We start from the raw sequence: 24,716 nt of genomic DNA on the forward strand, positions 1-24,716 counted from the left end.
GTAGTAGAGGCATAATTTAATGTTCAATTCAACTTATAATACTATAGTCCAAAATATTTTTTAAAGTTAATCCCAGAGTTTAATGAGAAATATACATTTTAAGTAAAGATACTTAAATATGTTAGGAACATTTTTAATGTATGATGTAATTGGTATTATAGTTTTATTTAATTTCTAGAATTGGAGTCAAATAAGTAGTTTTCTCACAGGACTATAAATGCAACAGTACTTAAGTAAAAATTAAGATGCAGTTAAAAAAAAAAACTCTTAAGATAAAGTTTTACAAAGCCATAAACTAAATAGCATTTAGTTAAATATTTAACAAGATGCATTTATTGAAAATAAAAGCTTTGTGATATTCAGAATCTTAGAAAATCTTGGTCATCTTTAAATGTCAGACCTGGGATAGTTACAATTCCCTCAGTCCAACTGCAACTTTCCTTAACTTTTAAAAGCAAAAGTATGAGGTCCAGTCTAAACTGGCCTGATGCTTCTTTTATATAGGCTGCTGAAGAACTCTGGAGAGAACAAGATTAGTTTGAGGCAATATGGAATCTCATGTTTCCAACTAGGAACTCTCTGATGGCTCTGAGTTTCTAGTCTACTGAACAAAAGCCAAAGATAAAATTTGATGTCATACTAGCTAATTTTACGAAGTAATTTATAAAAAGCTTTAAAATACAAATGAAACAAGAACATAAGCTAAAAATGTCTGGCATGGCTTGTTGCTCCCCACTACTTATAAGTGTTACTATTTATTTGAACTTGTTATATCTCTTAGTTTAATTTGGATTGAACTAGAAGTCATTTTAGCTTAGAACGGAGTCTGAGCTAGGTTCACATAGATTATTTCCATATATGCAAATAACAACTCATTTGGATGTCCTGAAGTGTTTTGAGGAACTTCATATATCTGTTCTTTTAAATATTCTATTAAAATATCTATTATAGGGTTTCTAAGGCAAATATAAAGCCCATATTAATCAATTTCATTTATTACAAATCAAAGTTTATCCATGAATAAATTGTTATAAGAGATGCTGGTACTTCTGACAGTATTGGATATGGTGTTTCAGATGAAGTAATGCATGAAATTGAAGGAAGGTTGGAGAGAAGGTATTCTCTAACTTTTTAGGGTAATACTTTATGTCAAGAAGATACTGTCCTTTACTAATACTTTCCTACCCATTGACTTTTAGGGCCACTGAAGGAAGAAGGAAATAGTAGTCATTTAAATGTTAACCACATTTTTGTCTGACGACCAAAACTGTTTAGCTTCACTGTAGTCACAATCTATAGTGGTTCCTAAAAGGATGTTCACACACACGTCTTTGCAAAAAAGAAAAAAAAAGCTATTTGTGAGCTAAATTTAGCTGTCTTTATAAATTTACAAAGCAAATGACAACACATGAAATAGCTTCCAAGCAATTTGCAAGTTATGCACAACATGAAAATCATAAATAAGAATAAAACCTATGTGCAAAAAGTTACAAAGTATACAAACTAACCACAAAATAGGAAAAGTATTTGCAACACATAATAGAAAAAAATGTTAATTTCTTTAATTTGGAGTAAGTTTCACAAATTACTAAGGGAAAAAATGCAACTAGCCAACAGAAAAATAGGCAAAAGAGGGTGCCTGCGTGGCTCAGTGGGTTAAGCCGCTGCCTTCGGCTCAGGTCATGATCTCAGGGTCCTGGGATCGAGTCCCACATCGGGCTCTCTGCTCAGCAGGGAGCCTGCTTCCCTCTCTCTCTCTCTGCCTGCCTCTCTGTCTACTGTGATCTCTCTCTGTCAAATAAATAAATAAAATCTTTAAAAAAAAATAGGCAGAAGATATTAATGGGCAGTTGACAGAAAAAGGAGAATAAATGGAATCATGCTCAACTTCACTTATAAATAAATAAATGCAAACCAAATTATATTTTCAACTATCTGAACAGCAAACATAAAGTATTCTGACAATATACAATGCTGAAAAATAGTAATTGATTAAAAGATAAACCGATAGAGCTTTTTGGAGGGCAACTTTGCAGTATATATCAAAATTTAAAATGCTTATACACTACGAGCAATAATTCTGTAATTACAAATGTACCTAATGAATAAGCCCTCAAATATTACCAGGTATTTATGGATCAATCACTGGTAATAATAAAAACTTGGACATGACCTAAATATCTATCAATTAGTTTGCCTGGTAAATAAATTATCATATACCCAACCAATGTAATACTGTTACATTAATAATAATAGTGTATTAATATAACATACTATATATGACACATAATATATATTTTTAAAAATATTTTATTTATTTATTTGACAGAGATCACAAGTAGGCAGGAAGACAGGCAGAGAGAGGGGGAAGCAGGCTCCCACTGAACAGAGAGCCTGATGCGGGGCTCGATCCCAGGACCCCGAGATCATGACCCGAGCCAAAGGCAGAGGCTCAACCCATTGAGCCACCCAGGCGCCCCCATAATGTATTTTTAAACTGTAGATTGATAGATCTTATCCACACTGAGATATCTTTTTAAATTAATGACTGGAAAAGAACTGGTTTCCATCTTTTCTACAAGGTATTTTAACTTTTATAATAAAAAACAATACCATAACATTCCTCACTCAAGAAACTTAGCAAATATCTGAGGAGATGCTAAAGAACCTTAAAAATAATACCATTCTTGGTACAACCACTTTACTTGGACAACAGTGTGTCCCCTTCTATAGATAGATGATGATTACCAAAGGTAAAGAACATACCTCGTAAGCCAGCAATGCCTTCCTAAATATAGAACCTACAAAAACTTACAAATATTCACTACCACATTTATACTAATTTTTTCATGGCGGCAATGTTCACAATAGCAAAACAAAACTACCTGGAAACTACCAAAATATTCATTAACAGCAGAATGGCTACATCAATTGGGGTATATCAATACAAGGTAATACTATAGTGTTGTGAAAATGAATGTACTACAACACACACAACATGGATCAACTCTTCAAATATAAGCTGAAATGAAGCAAGACACACAAAAAAACCCCTGTAATATGAATCTATTTATATTGTTTAGAGACATAAATGTATATAAAAAGAAGGAAAGGACTCTCTTATCTAGGAGTAGGATAAAAGGGTTGTGAGCTGGAATGGGCATACTTGGGGGTTTGGGGGACTGGGCATTATTATGGTTTGTGACTTCAATGGAGGCTCACAAAGATACTTGCTTTGCAATTTTTATCAAAAGGTACATATATGTCTTAAACACTTCCCTATATATGTTATACATCATAATAAAAACTGCAAAAATAAAGCATTCAAAACTACTCTGCATCACAACCATGTTTCACATAGACCAACATTATTCCAAAGGACATCTTATTCTAGTCGGCAAGGAGTCAAAGGCTTATAGAATAGATTCTAAAGTTTGGGCACTTAAAAACCCAAAATAAAGTACAGAGAGACTGAATATGAAACTGTGTCCAAACTATCACAATAAAAATTGTATTGTACTAATAACAGATTCTGTATTTAGATGAGAAGATAGAATTTCTTATTTCTTCATCATTATTAGATCTTTAATATTCATTCCTAAATCAGCATTAGGCAAATATTATATCTTTTCAAGAATATTATACTTCCTGATGAATTTACTTCATAAATTATAAATCCTCTTAAACAATCAGACTAATGTATCCTTTTTATCATCACTGCTCATATTCACCTAGTCTGCATAAAAAGAATCTGAGAGTTGAACAAAAAAGGTACCATGAAGCATGTCAGAGCCTTAAAAGCATCTAGTTTAAAAAAAAAAACAAACCATTCTGAACTCATGCACAATATTCAAATATTATGGTGGTAGAGATGGTGAAGGAGGGGGAAGAAAAGATTTGAATTGCTACAGCATGTGCATAGCGTGCACATACATACACCATTTTACAATGTTAGCTATGTACTAATCTTTATGTTTCTAGGTACATTTTCAGTTTCCATATTCAATATAACTACCATTTTAATAAGAGTATTAGGATGTTTTATTACCTTTTAAAATACATGTTTCTACCCACTGGTAGGACTCCTTATCATAGAAAATACCAGAAGTCCATAGGTTTTGGCTGTCCACATGAATATCCAGTAAAATGTATTTCCCAACCTGCTATGCATAGTGAAGTGCCTAAATCTTGGTCAATAGGATGCCAGTGTGTGTGTGCATGCCTCTATGCGTGTGTGCATGTGTTGTGTGATGCTGAAGAAGTTGCTTGTCTCTAGTTCCCCCTTCCCACTGCCTGAAAAGTAGCAAGAAGTGAAGCAAGTGCCTCTGACGCAGAGATGCGAGCGTCCTTTGTGATGAGAAGGCAGAGCTGCCTGGCAAGCTTGAGACATAGCACTTCCGGACTGCTGTCTGAGTAAAAGATATATGTGATTGCACTTAAACTCTGAAATTCGAGGATACTGTTAAAGTATACTCTAACATTATGACTTAATAATAATAATTATTAATAATTATTAATAATATAATTATAATAACTCAGTTAAATTATTTGTAGAAAATTGCTAAATCACTGTCTCATACAAAAGCAAAAATAAATTATTTTATGAGTTAGGAGATTAAAAATAAAACCATAAATCAAAACATATACATGTTAATTCTTTGTACACAAGCTTGTAATGGCAAAAACCTGTCTAAACATGACACCAAAGGTAAAAATAACAAAGAAAAACACTGAAATATTTGAGAGCAATACATTTCTTAAATAATTGAATGTCGACACTACATGAACAAAACTACAATGCAACAGACAAATGGAAGAGAACCAATTTAGTTTAAGGTTTATACATGTGGTATTTAAAAGCTCATAAAATTGATAAGCAAAAGACAGGAAAATGGCATTGTATAAATACCGATTCTTGGTTGCAAGCCATAGGAACCAACTACGGTTGACTTAAAGTGTGAGAAAGTTAAAAGGAAGAATTGGATGCAGAAAGGACGAGAGAAAGAGTTCCTGGGGGTTTTGGTAGCATGAACTACTATACAGTTTTCCTTGAGTGCTATCACTGGAATAAATGGGCAGGTTCCTGGAAGCAGACAGAAGTGGGAGATGGCACAGAGAAGGATGGCTGGGAAGTGCTCTCACAAGATATACCCATAAGGAACTGCTGTAGGCAGGACTGGGCAGAGGGAGACACGGACTCACAAGGAGGATACAGCTGAAGCCTCTGCCAATCCTACAGGGTGCTCATTAGAGCAGTCCCAAACAGAAGCAATGGCCTTTGTGTTTATTGTCCCTTTAGCCAGTCCTGCCTTGGACTGCTCCCAGGCAAGGCAGTTCTCCAGTGAGGGAGGCAATAAGGAATGAGCAGCTAATAGCCCTAGCAACTGGACTTATTTTCTGATTTTGCATCATACCATTCAAAATCCAAAACTCTTGGGAGAGCCAGATGGTACATTTGTTAATGTGTTCTCAATTTGGCTGGGGTAGGTAAGGTCCTTAAATATTATATCCTTCAAAACTGTTTAAAGAGGTCATTCCCATACCTCCCCCCAACAAACAAAAAAACACATGTACGCTATTACCAGAACAAGGCAGAAGGAAGGCATACTTCAGGATACATCAGATATCAATATCTGCTATCAGTATCAGTATACTACAGATATCAATAGGCAACTGAGATATATTATATATAATAAAAATCATTCATATTATTAATAAATTTTAAAAAGTTTATCCTCACCAGCACTCAGTTATTGAAAATTGAACCATTTTTTTACTAATCAGATTGACAAAGATAAGAAGACCCTTCTCAGAATTTGTAACAGTGCTGGAAGACAAGCACTCAAGTACAATGCTGATAGAAGAATACATTGATATAAGCCTTGGAAACTCAATTTTGCAAGGTATGCCAAAAGTTTTAAAAATACACATACCTTGCAATTTCATTTCTAGGAATTTATCTTAAGGAAATAATCCAATATGAAGAAAGCCATATGCACAAAGCAATTCAGCACTGCTTGCTATATTTATAAAGGAAGGAAATAAACAAAACATTAAGAAAATAGGATAGATTCAGTAACTTATAATAAACCCAAATGGCGCAACATTAAGAAGACATTAGGAATCATGCAGTTGCAAGATATTTATATACACAGAAAGATGTTCCTGCTATTGTCAAGTTTTAAAAATTATAAAAGATAAAAAAAATTGTTTAAAACTAAATGGCAAATCTTTAGGACGATGGCATTATATTTTCCTTTTATTTTTCCTATGACTTCTGTATTAAATATATATTACTTTTATAATAAGAAATTTTATAATTAGAAAAATATCTAATGGACCTCATAAATATAAAATTTTTAATTTATAGTCTAGAATTTCAGGTCTTTGTAAATTGGTAGAAAAATAATTATAAATTTCTTAATTTAATTTTTAAATTTTAAAATTTCTTAAAAAATTTTAAAAATAGTTTTTGACGAATCTAAGAGTTAACTGTTGGGCCAAATCTGAAGTCTGATGTGATAAGCCCAGTTTTAAGTAAAAACAATTACTTGTACTGTAAAAGTCTGTCTTTACCTTTACAATCATCAGTTGTTTTTTTTAATTGGAATACTGTACCTAATAGTTTTGGCCCACATTTAAAGGCAGATTAAATTGCTTGGAAAGGGTCCAGAGGAAAGTAATAAAAATAATTATGTACTTAAAAATTGGGCTCTATAATGACTTGTAAGAGGAAATCATTTAAAAACTAAAACAAAAAGAAACCTTACATTTTATGGGTTACCATAAACTCTGAAGAGTAGGACAAGAAAAATTTGAATTATTAGTAGAAAATTTTAATTTAGCCATTAGGAGGAATGTCCTATTCTTAAATAAGTATTTGAGTGTTCATTACATGTCTAGTACTATAGCTATAAGAGCTGCTAATCATTACAATGTGTTACTAAAGAAAAAAAAGTCTTTTGGGGAGTGCGTGGCTGGCTCAGTTGATGGAGCATGCAACTCTTGATCTCAGGGTTGTGAGGTCGAGTACCATGTTGGATGTAAAGATACTTTAAAATAAGAAACAGTATTTTTTAAAAGTGCCTGCCAATGGAAAAATATTATCTTTTTCAAAGTAGTGGCTTACTTCATAATCCTTAAGATCCCCTCATGTTTATGGGGTTTTTTGTATTTCAGGCATCCTGAACAACTATAAAAACGTACCTCAATTACACTTATAGTTTTTTGAAAGTGAAAAATGAATCAATCATTAATGAGTATAATAAAGGATAGGAAATTAGAGATTTTTCATGAATAGTGAATTTAGTTATGGGATACATTGTGATATTTGACTCCATAAAGAGGCAATTAAACTATTAGGTTATGTATTTTTTAAGTGTTGCTGTGTTATGCTGTTAACCTCTATTTTTTTTAAAGTATAGTAAATACAGTGAATACAGACAAAATACTACTATAGCATATTTTAGTATGTAACATACACTTAATATATAATGGCTCTAGTAACAAACCACTAGTTGTAAAAGTGCCCAGTAAAAAGAATAAGTGGCTTTAAGGTGAACATCCTTAAAAATCCTCATCCTTAAAAAAAATCCTCAGTTTAGGGTATTGTTTTTCATCTTCCAAATAAGTGGCAGGAAAATGATGCTAACAACTGCTTTAAAATGACAAACTCTGTAACAGAAAAAAAGGAGCTTACAAAAAGTCACTTAAATGCCTCTCAAAAACAAAACAGGAAGCAAAGTTATAAAACTAAATAGGAAACACCCACAAAAAAGATACAATTTAAAAGTTCTGCCTGAGTACTATTTCTTTTTTTTTTTAAATAAAATATTTAATGCTTGTATATATGTGGGCTTAACAAGTGTCTGGCACTGTTCTAAGCACCTTACAGGTAGTAAGAGATATAATCCTCAAAAGTCTATGAGGTAGCTACATTTAGTATCCCTAATTTACATGGGAGAAAACTGAGGCAAAGAAGTCACACTAGCCCAAGTGACAAGACTAGGAGCCAGGAAGCCAAGATTCAAATCCAGAGTAGTCTGGCCAAGGAGAGACCATGACTATAACCACTAAGCTATTCTGTAAAAGTATTTACTCTGTATATTAATACTTGACAATAATTTTTAATTTCAAGGTTTGCAAATGTTCACAGCCTATAGAGTTATAAGTATTAAATCTGTGCAAAAAGAAAATAACTTTTCCAGTACAAAATTTGACTGAAGGAAGATTTCCCTAACTAGCTTTATGACAAATACAAGCATAAAAGGAAGTGGGGAATGAAAAGAGATTGACACTACATTTATTTTAAATGTGTTTACTATGAACATACTACTTCAATGAGATTTAAATTCACTAAAACCTTGAGTTGTCTTTTTTGAAAGATATAACTTACAAATACAAATTTTTAAAGAAGAATGTGATTGAGAGGCGCCTGGTGGCTCAGTGGGTTGAAGCCTCTGCTTTTGACTCTGGCCATGACCCCAGGGTCCTGGGATCGAGCCCCACATCGGGTTCTCTGCTCAGTGAGGAGCCTGCTTCCCCCTCTCTCTCTCTGCCTGCCTCTCTGCCTACTTGTGAGCTCTGTCAAATAAATAAGTAAAATCTTTAAAAAAAATGTGATTGAGACTTGAGTAAGAAAACAAAATTATGACATTTACAGCATAAACAAGCTTCTCTAGGGTAACTTTTTTTTCCATGATAGGATAATAACTTCATTGGTCAAGAAAAATACCACTGACCTAATCTGTATGCAGAATGCCAGCTAGTAAAAAAAGAAAACCATAACTAGGTGGACTATGAGCACACACAGCACATCCAAGTAAAACTCACTATGAACAACAACAACAAAGCCCAAATGCTGATTTTAAAGTCAACATAGTTTTGTATCTCACTTGTTATAAATCTGCAGATATGAAAAATTGTAGATCTAAACATAATCTATGTCTCCTTTTATATTTTTAGTATTTGTTAACTGAAAGGCTTGGAATAACAACCTAAGCCCCTTCTAGTTTAAATTCTAAGTATATTCAATCCATACTAGTAAATTCATTGACACATGCAATGTCACAGGCTAACTTTTTGGCAAAAGGGGAAAGTGAGCAAAATGATGGGGGTACTCCACCATGGCAATGACAACTAGTCTGCTCTCCTCAAGGTTAGTCTCTAAATTGACATATGGTAAATCTGATAACCAATTGTTTGCTGACAGTGAAATAATGGAGACCTCTCCTGACAGTGTTTCTGTAAATTTCACATGCACAATTTGATTCTATCTCCTGGAACCTTTGTTCTCCCCCATAATCCTCCCATTGTGTTGGCTAATATATATTATTAAATTCAATATAGTATCATTTTTCATTTTTTTCCATTTCTTGGCCCAATTTAACTCAGCTGATCTTACTTCAAAAATGACTTCATCAGGTTCTCCTTTCATCTCTCAGGCCACTCTTTCTTTTATCCTCTTTACATGTTGGAATTACATGAGGCTGGACTCTAGGTCTTCTTTTGAACTCTATACCCACATTGTTCAATATGGTAGCCACTAGCTCATGGGACTATTTAATAAACTCAAGAAAATAAAATTATATATTTGGTTCCTCAGTTGCACTAAGCATTTAAGTGCTCAATAGCCACAAGTCACCCATGGTGATTGTATAGGACAGCACGGATATAGAATATTTCCACCACTGCAGAAAATTCTATTGTACACTGCTGCTCTATACCAACCCCCTGACTGATTTTATTCATGTCCACGGTATCAGTTATCATCTATTTGCAGAAAACTCACTCATCTGTACTCTGTCATACTGTACTCAAACTCTTTGAGCCCAAGACCCATCTAGTCAAATAGTTTCTTAACTTTTCCATCAGATGTCTCAAAAGTACCTCAGGCCCAATATGTTCTAGACCAAATTTCTCATATTTATCTCCAAACCTAGTTTTGGAATGTTCTTTTTCTCACCAACATTACCATCATCTAACTCCAGGTAAAAAAGTTACAAAATTCATCCTTTATTCTCCTTTCCTTCAATCCATTTCCAAGTCCTTTGAGTTACCTCTGAAGTATCTCTCAAATTTTTCCCTTTCCTCATTTCTCATGTATCTCCCATAATGTTGAGTTTGATTAGTGGAGCAATACTTCCTGAATTCAAATCTTGATTTTGGCTGAGTGACCTTGGAGAAGTCACTTAACCTTTTTTCCTTGACCCAGTTTTTCACTGCAAAATGGGGGTAATGCTATGATTTTCTTCATGCTGTTGTTCTAAGAATTAAATAACATTATGAATGCAGAGTTTAGCACTGAATCCAGGGCACAAATTCCATATAAATATAAGCTACTAGTACTGCTATCATCCCAAGCCTAGAATACTGAAGTTGTATCCTATCTTTCTTATTCTTGCTCCTCTCCGATCTTCTGCCCACAATGTAACTAGAGACTTCTAAAGAAGTTACACCTGATCATGCCCCCCTCTATCACCATGGAAACCCATTAATGGTTGTATAAGGCTTTTAGAATAGATAGCTTCATCTCCTATCTCTCTCATCACTTGGGCTCTATGCTTTAACCAAACTGGCTGCAAGTTCCTTAGTCAGGCCATGTTCAGTCCACGAGGGCTTTTGCTCACAATATTTCACTTTTTTGAACTGGCCCCCACCCCCACAAGTAATTATCCTTCAGACCTCAGGTGAAAAATCCCTTCCTCCCTCACTGGTCCCTCTATGTCGCATTCTCACTGTACCGTGTTCCAATCTGTCCTAGAACTTCTCAGTCTGCAATTACCTATTTATATGAGTGACTGCTATTTATTACTACACATATATTTGTTTCCTCCAACAGACATCTCAGACTGGGCTCCTGATATACCCCCTACCCAAGCCTGCTCCACTCACCAACTCCTCCACCTCAGAAAATAGCAACACTATTCTTTCAGTCACTCAAGCCAAAACCCTTGGATTCTTTCACATTCCACAACTATCAGAAATTCTATTGCCTCTCCAGAATTCAACTATTCCCCCCTGTGCCCCCTGCCCCCTTTTCATTGCTACCCATCATGGTCAAAGTCCTATCATCCCTTCCTGGATTGTTGGGTTACCTCTTGACACGTCTCCTTCTTTCTTTCTTTGGCCCCACTATTTGTGTTCTTGTATATTTACAAGGCAGATTGATGCTTTAAACATATGTCAAATCATGTCTTTCTTCTACTCAGATTCTCTACTAACTTGCCATCTGTTACGGAGTGAAATGACCTTCCCAACCAAATCCGTATGTGGAAGCCCTAACCCATGTGTGTTACATTGGAGATAGTGCCTTTTGGAGAATAAGATTAAATGATGTCGTAAAGGTGGAGCACTGACTCGACGAAACTGTTCTTCTTATAAGTCGAGACACCAGATTTCTCTCTCTGACTGTGAGGACACAGTGATGACAGCTGCCTGCCAGCCAGGATGAAAGCCCTGACCAGAAGCTGACCATACTCACACCCTGCTCTTAGACTTTCCAGCTTCCAGAACTGTATGGAAATACACTTCTATTATTTAAACAACTCAGTCTATGGTATTGTGTTAGGACAGTCCAAACTAACATACCATCTCACTCAAATTAAAAACCAAAGTCCTTCCAAAAGCCAAAGAGGTCCTTTCTGGTCCATCATGGCCCCAACCCCTAACTCTGACATAATTTCCTTTGATTCTCCCCATCCCTTAAGCAGGCCTCTGAGGCCCCACTGGCCTATATGCAATTCTGAGAACTAGTTAGGCATGCTCTCACCTTTCAGTTTTTGTTTTTTCTCTGCTTGGAACATCATTTTCCCAAATATACATATCTCTCATTACCTCACGCAAATGTCACCGTCTCAGTGGAGCCCTTCCATGACAAATTTTGCCACCTCCATCTCACACACATATCCCATTCTCCTTCCTTCGTGCTCACTACAAGTACCCTATATATTGTACCCATTGAACTTTATTGCCTCTCTCTCCCCCACTAGACCATCATTTCCATGAGAGAGGCAACTGTCTGCTTTGCCTTCATAGTCCCAAAATACAGAGCACCCCATAGTAGGTGCTTATCGTTTGTTCTGCTCAGTGAATGTTTTCCAACAGGTACCAGTTTAGCTTCAGCACCACACGGATCAAATACTGAGGCAGCAATGGCCCAGTACCAACTGTACTGCTTTAAGGACCATCTGATTTTTCTGGCCTCTTCTGGTTGTCAGCCACCATCACAAGCTGAAGAGGGACTTTAAAAAACTGCGGCTACATGATCCGAGAGTGGTTCCTTCCTCTCTCCATTTTTTTCCAACAGAAATAATAAATCCAGAAGAAAAGTTTGCCAAGGTCAACTAAGATCATGGGTATCACAACTTCTTGAGAATTGTCTGATTGCAACTTTCTTCACAGCATTTCCAAACAATTCTGAGAACTCTATAGCTCTTCAGTCATAATTCCAGGGTTCGGCAAAGGAGGGTGTTTGCCCCCAGAAATAAAAACTTAAAATATATAAATACAAATAAATAAAAGACAAGCGATGTAAGAAGTCAATCGTGGTCGTTATCTGCGTTTCTGTGGGGGCTGTGCATAGAATTTAGGTTAAAAATAGATTCTGCTGCTAAGAAAGTTGCAAAATCACTATATTGCCCTACATTTCACAGAAAACAAGTCTGCAGAACAGAGGAGGTAAACAGGAATTCTTCACAACCTAAATCGTGCCGAAAGTTCCCGGTTAGTGCTCCATGGTTAGTCACGGGTCTACGGTTAGTTAACTGCTGTGTACTCGCTTCTGAGCTGAGCTTCCTATCCTTTTTGGAAATGCCTCAAGTTAAGAATCATTTTTGAAACGATCCGGTATCACAACTAAGCTCCCTTCTCACCTTCAAACATCACAGCTTTTAAAATAAAGGTGTCATCGAAGTGTGGACACACCCACTGCATCTCCACTGGAGTGTTTCTGGTTATGCAAATCTAACGCGGCCAGGCGGGGTGTCGACCGCCTCAAAGGCGGCTCAGAGGAAATCCTGCCGCCCCCTAGGCTCAGGCCTGGAGTGAGGGCCGGCAGTGGCGGCCGGCGCGAGCTGCGAGCCGACCTCGCCCGGGGCGCACCTCGCAGGCAACTCCGGAAGCACCTGCGGGCCCGACGGGAAAATCCCCGGCTTCACCCACCGGAGCTAGGGGCGACCCGCAGCTCTAGCACCGCTTCGGGTACCACCAGCCTGAGGTGAAGCGGCCCTGAAGCCATGCCACATCTCGCGAGATCTCGCCGGCTCGGCCCAAGTACTGCGAGCTCAGAACTTAAAAAAAAAAAAAAAAAAAAAAAAAAAAAAAAAAAAAAACGAGAGGGAGGGAGGGAGAGAGAGAGAGAGCGAGCGAGCGAGCGAGAGTGCGCTCCAGAAGCCCTGGCTGTGGTGGCAATTGCCGCGGGAGCATCAGCAATCGGCGCGCGCCGAGGCAGGACTGGGGCGCCCGTTCGTCCGCCGGGCCGGGCGTCGTCCGCAGCCTGCTCTGCCGAGGCCTGGGCTGCCGGCCCATTGACGTGCAGCCCCAGGGGCGGGGAGAGAGGGAGTCGGCCGGCGGCGAGGCGGGGGGGGGGGGGGGGGGGGGCTCTCCTTTTCGCCGCAGAGGGGGCGGGGGAAGGAGGTGGAAGGGTGGGAGGAGGTCGACGGAAGAGGAGGTAGCGGCGCGGAGATCCCGGCGACGGCGGTGAGGCTGCGCGTCGCCGCGCCTGCTCCCTGATCGCGCCGCTCGTGCTGCTCGCGCTGCCCGAGGCCGGGCGCGGACTGGACGGAGGCGATCCTCGCGCAGGCAGCTCTCGCGTGGGGTCTGGCAGAAGCCCGGGAGGGCCGGACCGGCGAGGAAGCGTCTGCCGCGCGACACTGCGGGACCGCGGGTGGGCGGGCTGAGGGGCGGAGGAGCCGCTGACCCCGCCTCCCGCGTGCTGCAGCCGGAGCCGCCACCGCTGCGGCCCCGCCGAGGCTTTAAACAGCGGGGCCCGCCCCGCGCCCACTGCACTCGCGCGCCGATTCGGCTGCCGGCGGCGTTTGTGCCGGTCCGGGCTAGCGGCGGCGGGCGGGCAGGCGGGCGGGCGAGCGATTCCGTCACCTGGCGTTGCGGCCGCGGGCACCGCCGGCGGGGGGCGCGGAGGGCGTGCAGCCCGCGACGTCCGCCAAGCTCTCGGAGTCTGCCGGGGGTCTGGCAGCGATGGAACCGGGGCCCACGGCGCCCTCCTCCGGCGCCCCGAGGCTGGCCGGGGTCGGGGAGACGCCGCCAGCTGCCGCGCTGGCCGCCGCCGGGGTGGACCTGCCCGGCACGGCCGTGCCCTCAGTGTCGGAGGATGCTGCGGCCACGAGCCGGGGTGGCGGCGGGGTCCGCGGTGAGGGCGCCGCGGCGGCCGGGGACGGACTGGGCAGACCTTTGGGGCCCACCCCGAGCCAGAGCCGCTTCCAGGTGGACCTCGTTTCCGAGAACGCGGGGCGGGCTGCGGCGGGCACGGCGGCTGGTGCAGGGGCTGGGGGTAAGGAGACCCCAGCGGACGGGAAAGCTAGCGGCGAAAGCGGGCCAGGCAAGGGCAGCGAGGAAGCCAAGGGCCGCTTCCGCGTGAACTTCGTGGACCCGGCTGCCTCTTCATCTGCTGACGAGAGCCTGTCGGATGCGGCAGGGGTCGGAGGCGACGGGCCCAACGTGAGCTTCCAGAACGGCGGGGACACTGTGCTCAGCGAGGGCAGCAGCCTGCACTCCGGCGGTGGCGGCGGCAGTGGACATCACCAGCACTACTACTATGATACCCACACCAACACTTACTACCTGCGCACCTTTGGCCACAACACCATGGACGCCGTGCCCAGGATCGATCACTACCGGCACACCGCAGCGCAGCTGGGCGAGAAGCTACTCCGGCCCAGCCTGGCCGAGCTCCACGATGAGCTGGAAAAGGTGAGCTCTCGCAGCCCTCCCTCATTCCCCAACCACTGGTCCTTGCTGACCGCGGGATGTGGCCGCTGGCTCGCCGCGGCTGAGGTGGCAGGAATGGACGGGCACGACTCGCTGGCATCTCTGCGGTCAGCTGTCAAGGGTGGAACTGCCGAGGAATGTAACTTAATCTCTTAAAAGTTTGCAGCGGGTTAAGCTAGTTAGGTAATAGAAGAGAGATTGCTTTTAACAACCTTCACCATCCACTTGTGTATCTGGTGTACGCTTTCTTTCTCACTCACCCTTAAGAGTCATCCTTCTGAATGACACTGTGCTTGTGGGCCCCGAGGAGGGAATGTGCGGGAGGTTTTGGTGAGGGTGTCTCTGGGGAGAGAGTGGAGAGCACCTCCCATCTGTGTCCATTTTAAAGGTCGTATTGTGTGGCTTATGTATACCCATTAGGGGTCCTGAGAGTGGGAACAGTGGTGTTTGAAGGGAAAATCTTAACAGGGTGTGTTTGTGGTCTATGAATTATTAAGGCTCAATTACTGCTCTCTTGAATATCCTTTGAAAAATCTTGGGATACGCTCTTCCTGGTAATGGCATAAATCTATTTTTTATTATGTAAACTTTTTGGGAGAGGACTGTATAAAAAGTTGGGGGACTGCAAAGTGTAAAATAGGGGGAGGGGAAAGACTGAAAGAGAAACAAGAGAATTGTTTTTTTTTCCTGTGGAGGATGTATAGAAAGATCTTCTGGGGTCTTGCATAAGTAGTTACACTTTGTGAACAGAAAACCATCCCTAAAAGTCTACTGGTTTCCACATAGTTATTTTTTATGGCCACATCCAATTTTTATTTCTTCAGGGTGTAAAATTACTATTTTGAGATAAGCTCAGTGCTTTTGAAAATTAATATTTAACTTTTATGAGTTGGGATTATTTGATGTTTGTTTTAACAAGTGTAAAAGGATTATGTTGATGAAATTTTGTGAATCCAGAGTTGGTACCACCATAGGCTGAGATGTCATAGTGTGGAAAAGTTTGAATAGAGAAAGTATGTAATTTCTTCAGGTGTGATTATTTGCTCTCATAGACTCATTTCATGCAAGACTCTACTTGTCCTAGTGTTTGATAATGAAACATTCATACATTTTGAAATAATTACAGAGGTCTCAATCCTTAACAGCTTATGATTCTTTAAAAGCCTGACATCATTTAGCTTTGGATAATACTACTCCTGTTACTCCCTTACAGTATTTTGTCATATCAGAAGAAAAACAGTTTTTAAGACACTTATTTATACTCTTGTAGTTTCTTTCAAAAGAAAGAAACTTGTAATTTGTTTTTATCCCTGCCAAACTCCAAATCTCTGTAAAGTAGATGTATAGCTGGTAATTTCCCTTTCATTATAGCAATTTTATTATTAAAAATACCATAAGCTATATTTTGGATTGATTGCACCAAAGCTGAACAGTTAAGTAATAAGGCAGTCTATATTTACCCCTAAGTTTTTAAAAGGGTTTTTGAATTGAAGGATATTATATACCTTAAACTTGTAAATATCCTAGGAAAGTTTTTGTTACTCTTAAGTTTTCTGAACAACAGAGCTCTTCAAGTTCTCCAAAACATGAGGGTTTTTTGGGCATTTTTGATCCATTTACAGTGTCTCAAAAAGAAAACTTTTTAGTTAGCTGTATATCTGAAGCAACTATCCAACCTGTGAGCCTCATCTTCCTCCGCTTCCGTGGTTATTTTGAAGATTAGAAAAGAAAAGGACATCAAGGCTCATGTTCAGTGCCTAGAAGATAATGGCTTGTGTAGTTATTATTTTGATCTGTCTTGGCCTATCAGAAAGTACACAAACTCTAGGGTTTCAATTTAGATTCTCTTAATTCCTACATGATGAATGTAGTGTGTAAATGTTATGTTCATAGCTCCATTTATGCAACAGGTAGTATATGGAATTCTTTGTAGTTTTGATTTGTTTTGTTTTAACCTTCTGCCACTTGGGAGAAGTGACCTTTATGGTTAGTTTAAAAAGTTTATTAGATAGTAACTAAGCATAGTACCTCATATGGAAAATAATTTTGTTCAGAATTTTACAAATGGACTGAAGAAACATGTCATGTTAAGGAGTACAGATCTGACTATGGAGACTGACCGCTGTTGAAGGAGGGTAGGAGAGGTTCTAGCATAGTTTGACTAGATCCTCACCATGCCTAGATTTACTTTTACCTCCATGAAGCCTATTCTAATGCTTCTAGCCCTCAGTGAATCATAATATTTAGAATTTTGTAACATTTAATTCTAGCGCCTGATTGAATGTCACATAATTTACTCTGATTAATAAGTGCTTCAGTATGCACCTTAACTGGCTCTAACTCTCTACTAGGCTCTACAAAAGATCAAAAGAAGTAAAAGACAAGCACTTTAGAAACTTGTTAGGGGAGAGGACTATATAGTCTTTCTTCCTCTTGTTTTCCTTTCTTTACCCACCACTGTGACTTTAAAGATTTTTCCCCTGAAAATCCATGTGAAGTGGAATAGGGCGCTTCCATGGTGTGTATTACTGTCTTGTGCAGCCTTTGTAGAGCCAGGACTCATGAGTTTTCCATTTGTCAAATTTTTATTGGAGAGAGGAGTTTCTTAAGTGTTGGCCACATGGCTTTTGGTACTGTGGCATAATGGAGTGGTTAGCAGAACATATATTGACTTTGTCTAGATACACCTTAACCAAATGGTTGCACAAATAAGATAGGTACAAGCTTTATTTTCAGGGCTTTGTGAGAAACGTGTAAGATACTAGTAAGGCTATAAAAGGACCTAATTTTAATTGGGGTTGGGGAGGCCTTTTTCAAGAAGTGAGACATTGAAGCTAAAACCTAAAGTATAAGTTTATGATAGGGCAGGATAGCATTCCAGGCCAAAGAGGCCCTATATGTAAATATACTGAGAGGAGAGAGTTGTATGTCCAAAGAACTATAAAGAGGCCAGGAGAAGATGTTATTATAAACATAGTGGCAAGTTATTGAAGGATTTTTTTATGAGGTGGCAACATGATCTGTTTTTTTATACCATCTCGGGCTGCTGGATAAAGAATGGATTGGCAGGAACAACAATGGAAGCAGGGAGATCCAAGCTATTACCGAGTTACAGATAATAAGAGTTGGTGGCAGAAAGAACCGTATGCAGGTGGTTTGGATGTGGGAGTGAAAGAGGAGCTGATTCCCAGGTTTTGGACTTGAGCAACTGAATAGATGGTGTTACTACTGAGATGGCAAATACAGGAGAGGAACTAGATTTGAGAGCGGAAAGAAGGAATTGTTTTAGAATGGTAGTTTATATTTTAGTCCAAGAGTCATTTTGAGGGAGGGAGACAGAATACATGTTATATCTGTATAAATGTGTGTACATATGTGTTTATATAAGTATTTATATACACACAGGTATGTACACATGTATGTATGTGTGCATATACACTGTATATCTAATATAAAGAAGTGTAGGTATATATATGTATAGATAGGGAGAGTCTCAAATCATGGACTTGAAATGACTTAGGGAGAGTGGGAAGGTAACAGAAAAGAAATGGGGTCTGACTTTAAGTGTAGAGAATGTATAAAGGTTTGTTAGATGTTGTGGAGACATTAAAAAGGGAAGCGAGAAGGAGCTGCTAGGCTGGTGAGAAATAGCCAGGATAGCACTGTCAGGGAAGCTGAGAAAGGAGTTTTAAAGAAGGCAGAAACTCCTCAGGGCTCTTACTAGGAAGTGGTTTTTTTTTTTGTTTGTTTGTTTGTTTTGTTTTTTAGTCTTTTTTCAAAAAGTAAGTTCAAAGTACTGATTCTTGCCCCTACAAGGAGAAATTTAAAAGTGGAGGTCAGACAAATTAATATTTGATGGGCAACTTCAACACATGTAATGGAAAACATGATCAAATGTGGAAAAATTGAGTGGATGACCCGTAATAGCTTCTACAGGATTAAAGCATTATTAAAAACCCTTTTACAGGTACGATTACCTTTGCACAGTTGTCCTTAGTCAAGGCATGGGAGCTGGGAAGATCACAGAGTTTTGGGTGTGATTCATGCCAGGACATAGTAGCTTCTCTTTGTTATCTCTTCTTCTTCCTACCTGCCCCCCCCCCCCCCCGCCCCAGCTCCACCTGCTCGGAGATGGTAGGGATGTTGAAGAGGACATACTGTGGGTTATCAGCATCATCCCTCTGCCCTGACTTCGTGAAAGTGAAATGATAAAACTGAGAGGAATGATTGCGATAGTGTAGTTAGTGATAAATATGACTGTGACTTTCGTGGAATCTGAGCTTGTGTCTCATGTATCTCCATACATAGAACAGGTACTTAATATACATTTGTTCACTGAATGTGTCAGGGTAGGCAGTTCTTCCTTCTTAAGAAGGACTTTAAAACATTAAACAGTACGTCATCTCCACTAACTTGTGTAGCTGCTTCTTTTAGTGAGCTGTATTGACTCTGGGACAAGAAATTTCGGACACTACTAATGACTTTATTACATAACTTGAAGTTTCCTGAAGGAAAGAATGGGTCACATCCCATAAACGGGGGAGGAGTAGAGGAGTTCCCAGACTGAATAAAGGTAGGACCATGATAAGAAATATTTGCACATGGCAAAGTCAAATATCAAAGATTGTGCACTTTTGGCAGCTGTTTCACCAGGCTAAACCCATACCACTTGAGGAGAAGTGTGGTTTATCCATAACACTGTATGCAGTCACGCAGGTACACACCAGCTGACTGCCTGGGTAGAAGGAAAGAGAGACCTTGGGATTTAAAATGTGGCAGAACTGTACACTGCAATCATAATTGATGTCTTCTCTATATGTATTTGTGTTGCTATACTCACAGTCCCAATCCCATGAGACTGGAATAACGTATCTCAGTTCTTATGTGTTAAGTGTATCTGTTTTAAATAATTTTTACTTACATGTTTTATGTAAGTGTTTAGAAAATCCAAAGTACTAATCCTTTGGTTCCACGCTGAAGTGACATGAATTTATTTACTCAACAAAGCCTTACTGAGCACAAACAACAGCACTGTTTTAAGTGCTATATTTGTAGAGCTACAAATACAGCCAAGTCTCAGAGATTTCATTCTAGTCCTAGGAGTCAGTAAGCAAATAGGTCCAAATGGCTAGATGGTAATGGCCAGTGTGCTCTATGAGGGTAGTCAGAGAAGGTCTCTCTGATGCTGAGCAAAAGGGAGTGAGGGATCAACCCTTACAAATATTGGGAGAAGAACAGTCCAGGCAGGTGAATGATGAACATCAAGACCCTGAGGTGGAAGTGTGCTTGGTGTTACAGAAACAAGGAGGCCAGCAAGATGGGATGAGCAAGAGGAAGAGTGATAGGAGAGGTCAGAACAATAATGAGGAGCAAACCTGAGATAACCATGTTTGATATAATGAGAGGTATCGAGATGCTGGGTGTGTTAAAAAGGTAAAATTATTGGAATTTGTTGCTGTTTTCGATGAGGGGTATATGGAAAGATTAATGCCAGGGCTTTTCCCTCTTTAGAATGGAGTTGATATTTATGGTGATTTTAATAAAGAGCCTTATTAATAAAATGGCATCCACTGGTTTGTGAAATAATAGTATTTAAGAAAATGGGTTCTAATTTGTATCATAAAAATGTGCTTTTATACTTAAGATTTTAGGGAAGGTTGTGAAAACCAATAGTTTTTCAAAGAGGATACAAAAGGGTGTGCAACTAGCGGGTCAGTTCCAGAAGGTGAAAGGGTGAGGGATGGACAAGAAGGAAAACAACTTAAAATATTCAAGTTAAAAATGTATCAGTGGTGGGGCACCTGGATGGCTTAATGGGCTAAGCATCCATTTCTTGATTTGGGTGCAGGTCCTGGTCGTAGCATTATGCGATGGAACCCAGCGGTGGGCTTTGTGCTCAGCAAGGTGTCGGAGGTCCTCTCCCTCTCCCTCTGCCTCTCCCTCCGCCTGTGTGTGTGCATGTGTGTACACACATGTGCTCTTGTTCTCTTTCAAATCTTAAAAAATTATCCATCGGAATCTATAGTCTCTCATTTAACGTATGAAAGCTGGGGGCACCTGGGTGGCTTAGTTGGTTGAGCAGCTGCCTTCTACTCAGGTCATGATCCTGGAGTCCTGGGATGGAGCCTCCTGTCAGGGTTCCTGCTCAGCTAAGAGCCTACTTCTCATGGTGCTCTCTGGCGTGTATGCACACATGCTCTCTCATGCTCTCTCTCTCTCTCAAATAAATAAAATCTTTAAAAAAATAAATATGAAATCTGTCTTCCACCACTGGCTACTTTATCCTTTGATATTTTACTAGAATCTGTATTACTGCTTTCTAAAAGCTATTATGAAAACTTGAGTACTGACAGAGAACTCCGGGATGTCTATTTAGAAGATGGGGAGAATCTGAAAAGCAAAAAATAGCTTAGTGGAATGTTGTCTCTGTGCAAAAGCTAATTACAGCAGGTGATTTGTAGTGCCCCTGGGCTCCGAAATTCCCCTGCTTTAAATTTTCACTATACTGTTCCTGAACATTGACTAATTAGATACTCACCTAGGTTAAGAATCGCAGAAACATTTGGGATGGTTCTTTCTTAGGTTCATGTGAATTAGATCCTTCGACAATGTGGCTTCTAACATAGTTCAGTATGTGAGTCATTTCAGCACTTTTGGAGGGTAGTTGGCTTTTTAGGGTAGGCTTGATTTTTCCAGTGGAGATTTAAAGGACCCATGCAGATCCTGAACATCTATGCCATCATTTTACTTCTCAATGTTACCAGTGATCTCCACCCTATTATCAAGTCCAGAAGAATACCTTCTCCCTCCCCTGTCCCATCTCCCATCAACATTCAACCTTCCAGCAGTATTTGATTTTCTGTTGAGGTCTTTTTTCTCTTTTCTAGGGCTTCTGTAGCACCATTTTGTCTTTTAACTCTGTGTTTCTTTCAGTCCAGTGTCTTATGCAGTCTCCTTTTTCTCCAAATTGGCCATCTTCAAGGTTAGATTCTGCCATTTCTCCTCGCCCTGTCTTTCTTTTTCTCCTCTATGCTATATGATCTGTAGGCTAATGAATTCCAAAATTTTGTGTCCTACCTACAATCCCTTTGCTGAATTGAGGACAACTAGTGACTGCTGGATTTTTTCTCTAATCTTAAAGACACCATGTACTCACAAATTTAGGATTTTCTCCCTCCCGTTCCAAAAGCAAATCAGCCTAAGCCTCTTCTAGTTTGCCCTATGTCTGCATGGATGGTACCACTATTCTTTGTGTTACACTGGTGAGAAGTATATGAGTTGTCCTTGATGCTTTCTCTAATTGTTCCACATCCAGTTTATCACCGAGTTCTATCACCTTTATTTCCAAAGTTGTTGTTGTTGTTTTTTTTTCATCTTCACTGCTACTATCCAAACCCAAACTGCAGCATGTCCCTCTATAGCCTTCTAACTGGGTTCTCTATTCACTGTGCTCTCCCATCACTATTGTACCCAGAATATTTTTAAAACCAAATTGATATGTTATCCCTTGGCTTAAAACTAGCCCTGCATTGTCTAGGTCTGGCTTACCTCTTCTTCAGTGTTTCAGTTACTCAGTGTCACAGTACTTCCTTTTCCATAGGGCCTTTGTACATGATACTGTCCATGAACTCTTGCTCCCTTCTCCCCCATACACACACTGTTAACTTTTCAGTTTTAAGATTTTGCTTCAGTCCTATTGTCCTCAGAGGAAGCTTTTATTCTCTAGCTAGGACAAACCACTTTTTCCCTGAGATGCTTTATTTCAGTTAATAATAGTATATTTATTAATGTGGTTATTTAATTGCCTTGAGTTGACTTCAAGGTCCATGAGAAGCAGACTATGTGGCTACTTACCATTATGTGTCCCTAGTACCTTGTATATAGGCTTGAGGTAGCAGACCCTCAATCAATAAATTTTCAGTAAGGGAACTCCTTCTTTGTAAATCAATGGACTACAAAAGAAAAATTCTTTGACATACCCTATATTTGTTATTTAGAATCTCTAAAGGACATTTGACAGATTACCGTGATAACTCACATTTGGAGTTTAAGAAGCAGAGGAGCTCAGAGGTACCTGAATGGCTCAGATGGTTAAACATATGCCTTCGCCCCAGGTCATGATCCCAGGGTTCTGGGATCCAGCCAATGTGTTGGGCTCCCTGCTCAATGTGGGTGGGGCATCTTCTTTTCCCTCTCTCTTTGCCTCTCCCCCTGTTTGTGCTCTCTCTCTCTCTTTCAAACACATAAATAAAATGTTGGGGGGAAAAAGCAGCAGCAGAAGAGCTCAGTAACCTGTCCAAAATTATAGGACTTATGATTTTCCTGAGTCAGGGTTGGAACTTGGAGCAAATATTCTGATTCTTAATTGGTGCTAATTCCAGTATGATATAGTTTAATACTGTGTACATTTTTGTTACTTTATGATTACTTTCTTTTTAAAATACCCATGACAGTTGTTTTTTAGCTCATTGAAGATAAGGTAGAAAAGATTTGGACTCGTCCATTTTATCATATGAATGTATTCTTCTTTTTTTTTTTTTTTTTAAGATTTTACTTTTAAGTCATCTCTGCACCCAACATGGGGCTCCAGCTTACAACCACTGACTAAGAGTCGCATGTTCTACCCATTGAAGGAGCCAGGTACCCCTAAGAAAGTTTGTTATAAATGGAATCTTAGTATTTGTTTGTTTCCTCTGCCTTTCCCTATCGATACACATCTCTCAAAAGGACTACATTTTTAAATGTTCTAGGGCTACACCTTATGATACAATAACCAGTAGTTATATATGGCTGTGAAACTAAGTCTAAATTTAAGTTAAAAATTCAAGTTTTCAGTTACTAGAGCTACATTTTAAGTGCTCAAATACCCACATGGAGCTAAATAGTATTGGATCATTGGAGAGCTGGAACATTTTTATCATTACAGAAAGATCAGTTAATGCTGTCAAAAAAAGTGATATTTAAAGGGACTTTTTTTCCTTTTTTCATTTCTCCTTTCTTTTCTTCCACATTAAATAGTCATCCCTAGTTTAAAATTATTAAAGTCAAATATTTTGTAATGTTGCGTGGCATCCCTCCTTATATAAAGGTGTTTAAACGTATTACTCCATCCATGAAGTGTTTGTTGGATCAGTGAAATAAACCTATTTCCATCTGAGAATGGAAATTTGGGTCTTTAATTGGAAAGGCTATGAAGAATTTCTTAATATTGTACGAAGTGTTGAAGTATCCAAAGATTTTTAACTTATATATCTGTATTTGGTGTTCAAATATATCTTTGGAGGAAGTAGGTTTTAAGAGGGTCTTGGAGTAGCAATATGATTTTACAAGGTTGTGGTTTGCCTACAGCCATACAACTAATACTTACGCTGAATCTTTCTGAAACTGGGTCTTTCTCTCCTTATCTTTTTTTATGAACTAGTGATTTCAAAATTTTTAAAAGAATCACCTGGACAAAAACTACCTCTTTACCACAGAATATATATATAGTTTTTAATAAGCTTTCCTGGTGATTCACAGAGAGATAGGTTTGAGAACCAGTGTCCCAAAGCATGTTGAGAGTCTTACACTTTGGTTATGTCTATAACAGTAGTACATTTATTATTTTTTTAAAAGATTTTATTTATTTATTTGACAGAGTGAGATCACAAGTAGGCAGAGAGGCCCGCAGAGAGAGAGGGGGAAGCAGGCTCCCCGCCGAGAGCAGAGAGCTGAATGTGGGGCTCCATCCCAGGACCCTGAGATCATGACCCGAGCCGAAGGCAGAGGCT

General features: G+C 39.6%; 1 protein-coding gene and 1 long non-coding RNA gene across 3 annotated transcripts in view; one reads left to right on the forward strand and one right to left on the reverse strand.

The window, feature by feature from the left end:
- Positions 1–13,311, reverse strand: part of LOC131831995 (uncharacterized) — a 251,640-nt gene extending 238,329 nt beyond the window's left edge. The window contains exon 1 of the long non-coding RNA XR_009353889.1: positions 12,873–13,311. This is a non-coding gene — a long non-coding RNA (uncharacterized LOC131831995). The remainder of the gene's footprint in view (positions 1–12,872) is intronic.
- Positions 13,312–14,087: 776 nt separating this feature from the next.
- The window catches only part of SLC12A2 (solute carrier family 12 member 2), a 103,988-nt gene continuing 93,359 nt past the window's right edge, over positions 14,088–24,716 (forward strand). For both annotated transcript variants that reach the window (XM_059174472.1, XM_059174473.1), the window contains exon 1: positions 14,088–14,928. In XM_059174472.1, coding sequence (XP_059030455.1) covers positions 14,197–14,928 — 732 coding nt within the window. In that variant the 5' untranslated portion in view covers positions 14,088–14,196. The remainder of the gene's footprint in view (positions 14,929–24,716) is intronic.

This window comes from Mustela lutreola, chromosome 5 (genome assembly GCF_030435805.1).
Source record: "Mustela lutreola isolate mMusLut2 chromosome 5, mMusLut2.pri, whole genome shotgun sequence".
Classification (NCBI taxonomy): Eukaryota; Metazoa; Chordata; class Mammalia; order Carnivora; family Mustelidae; genus Mustela; species Mustela lutreola.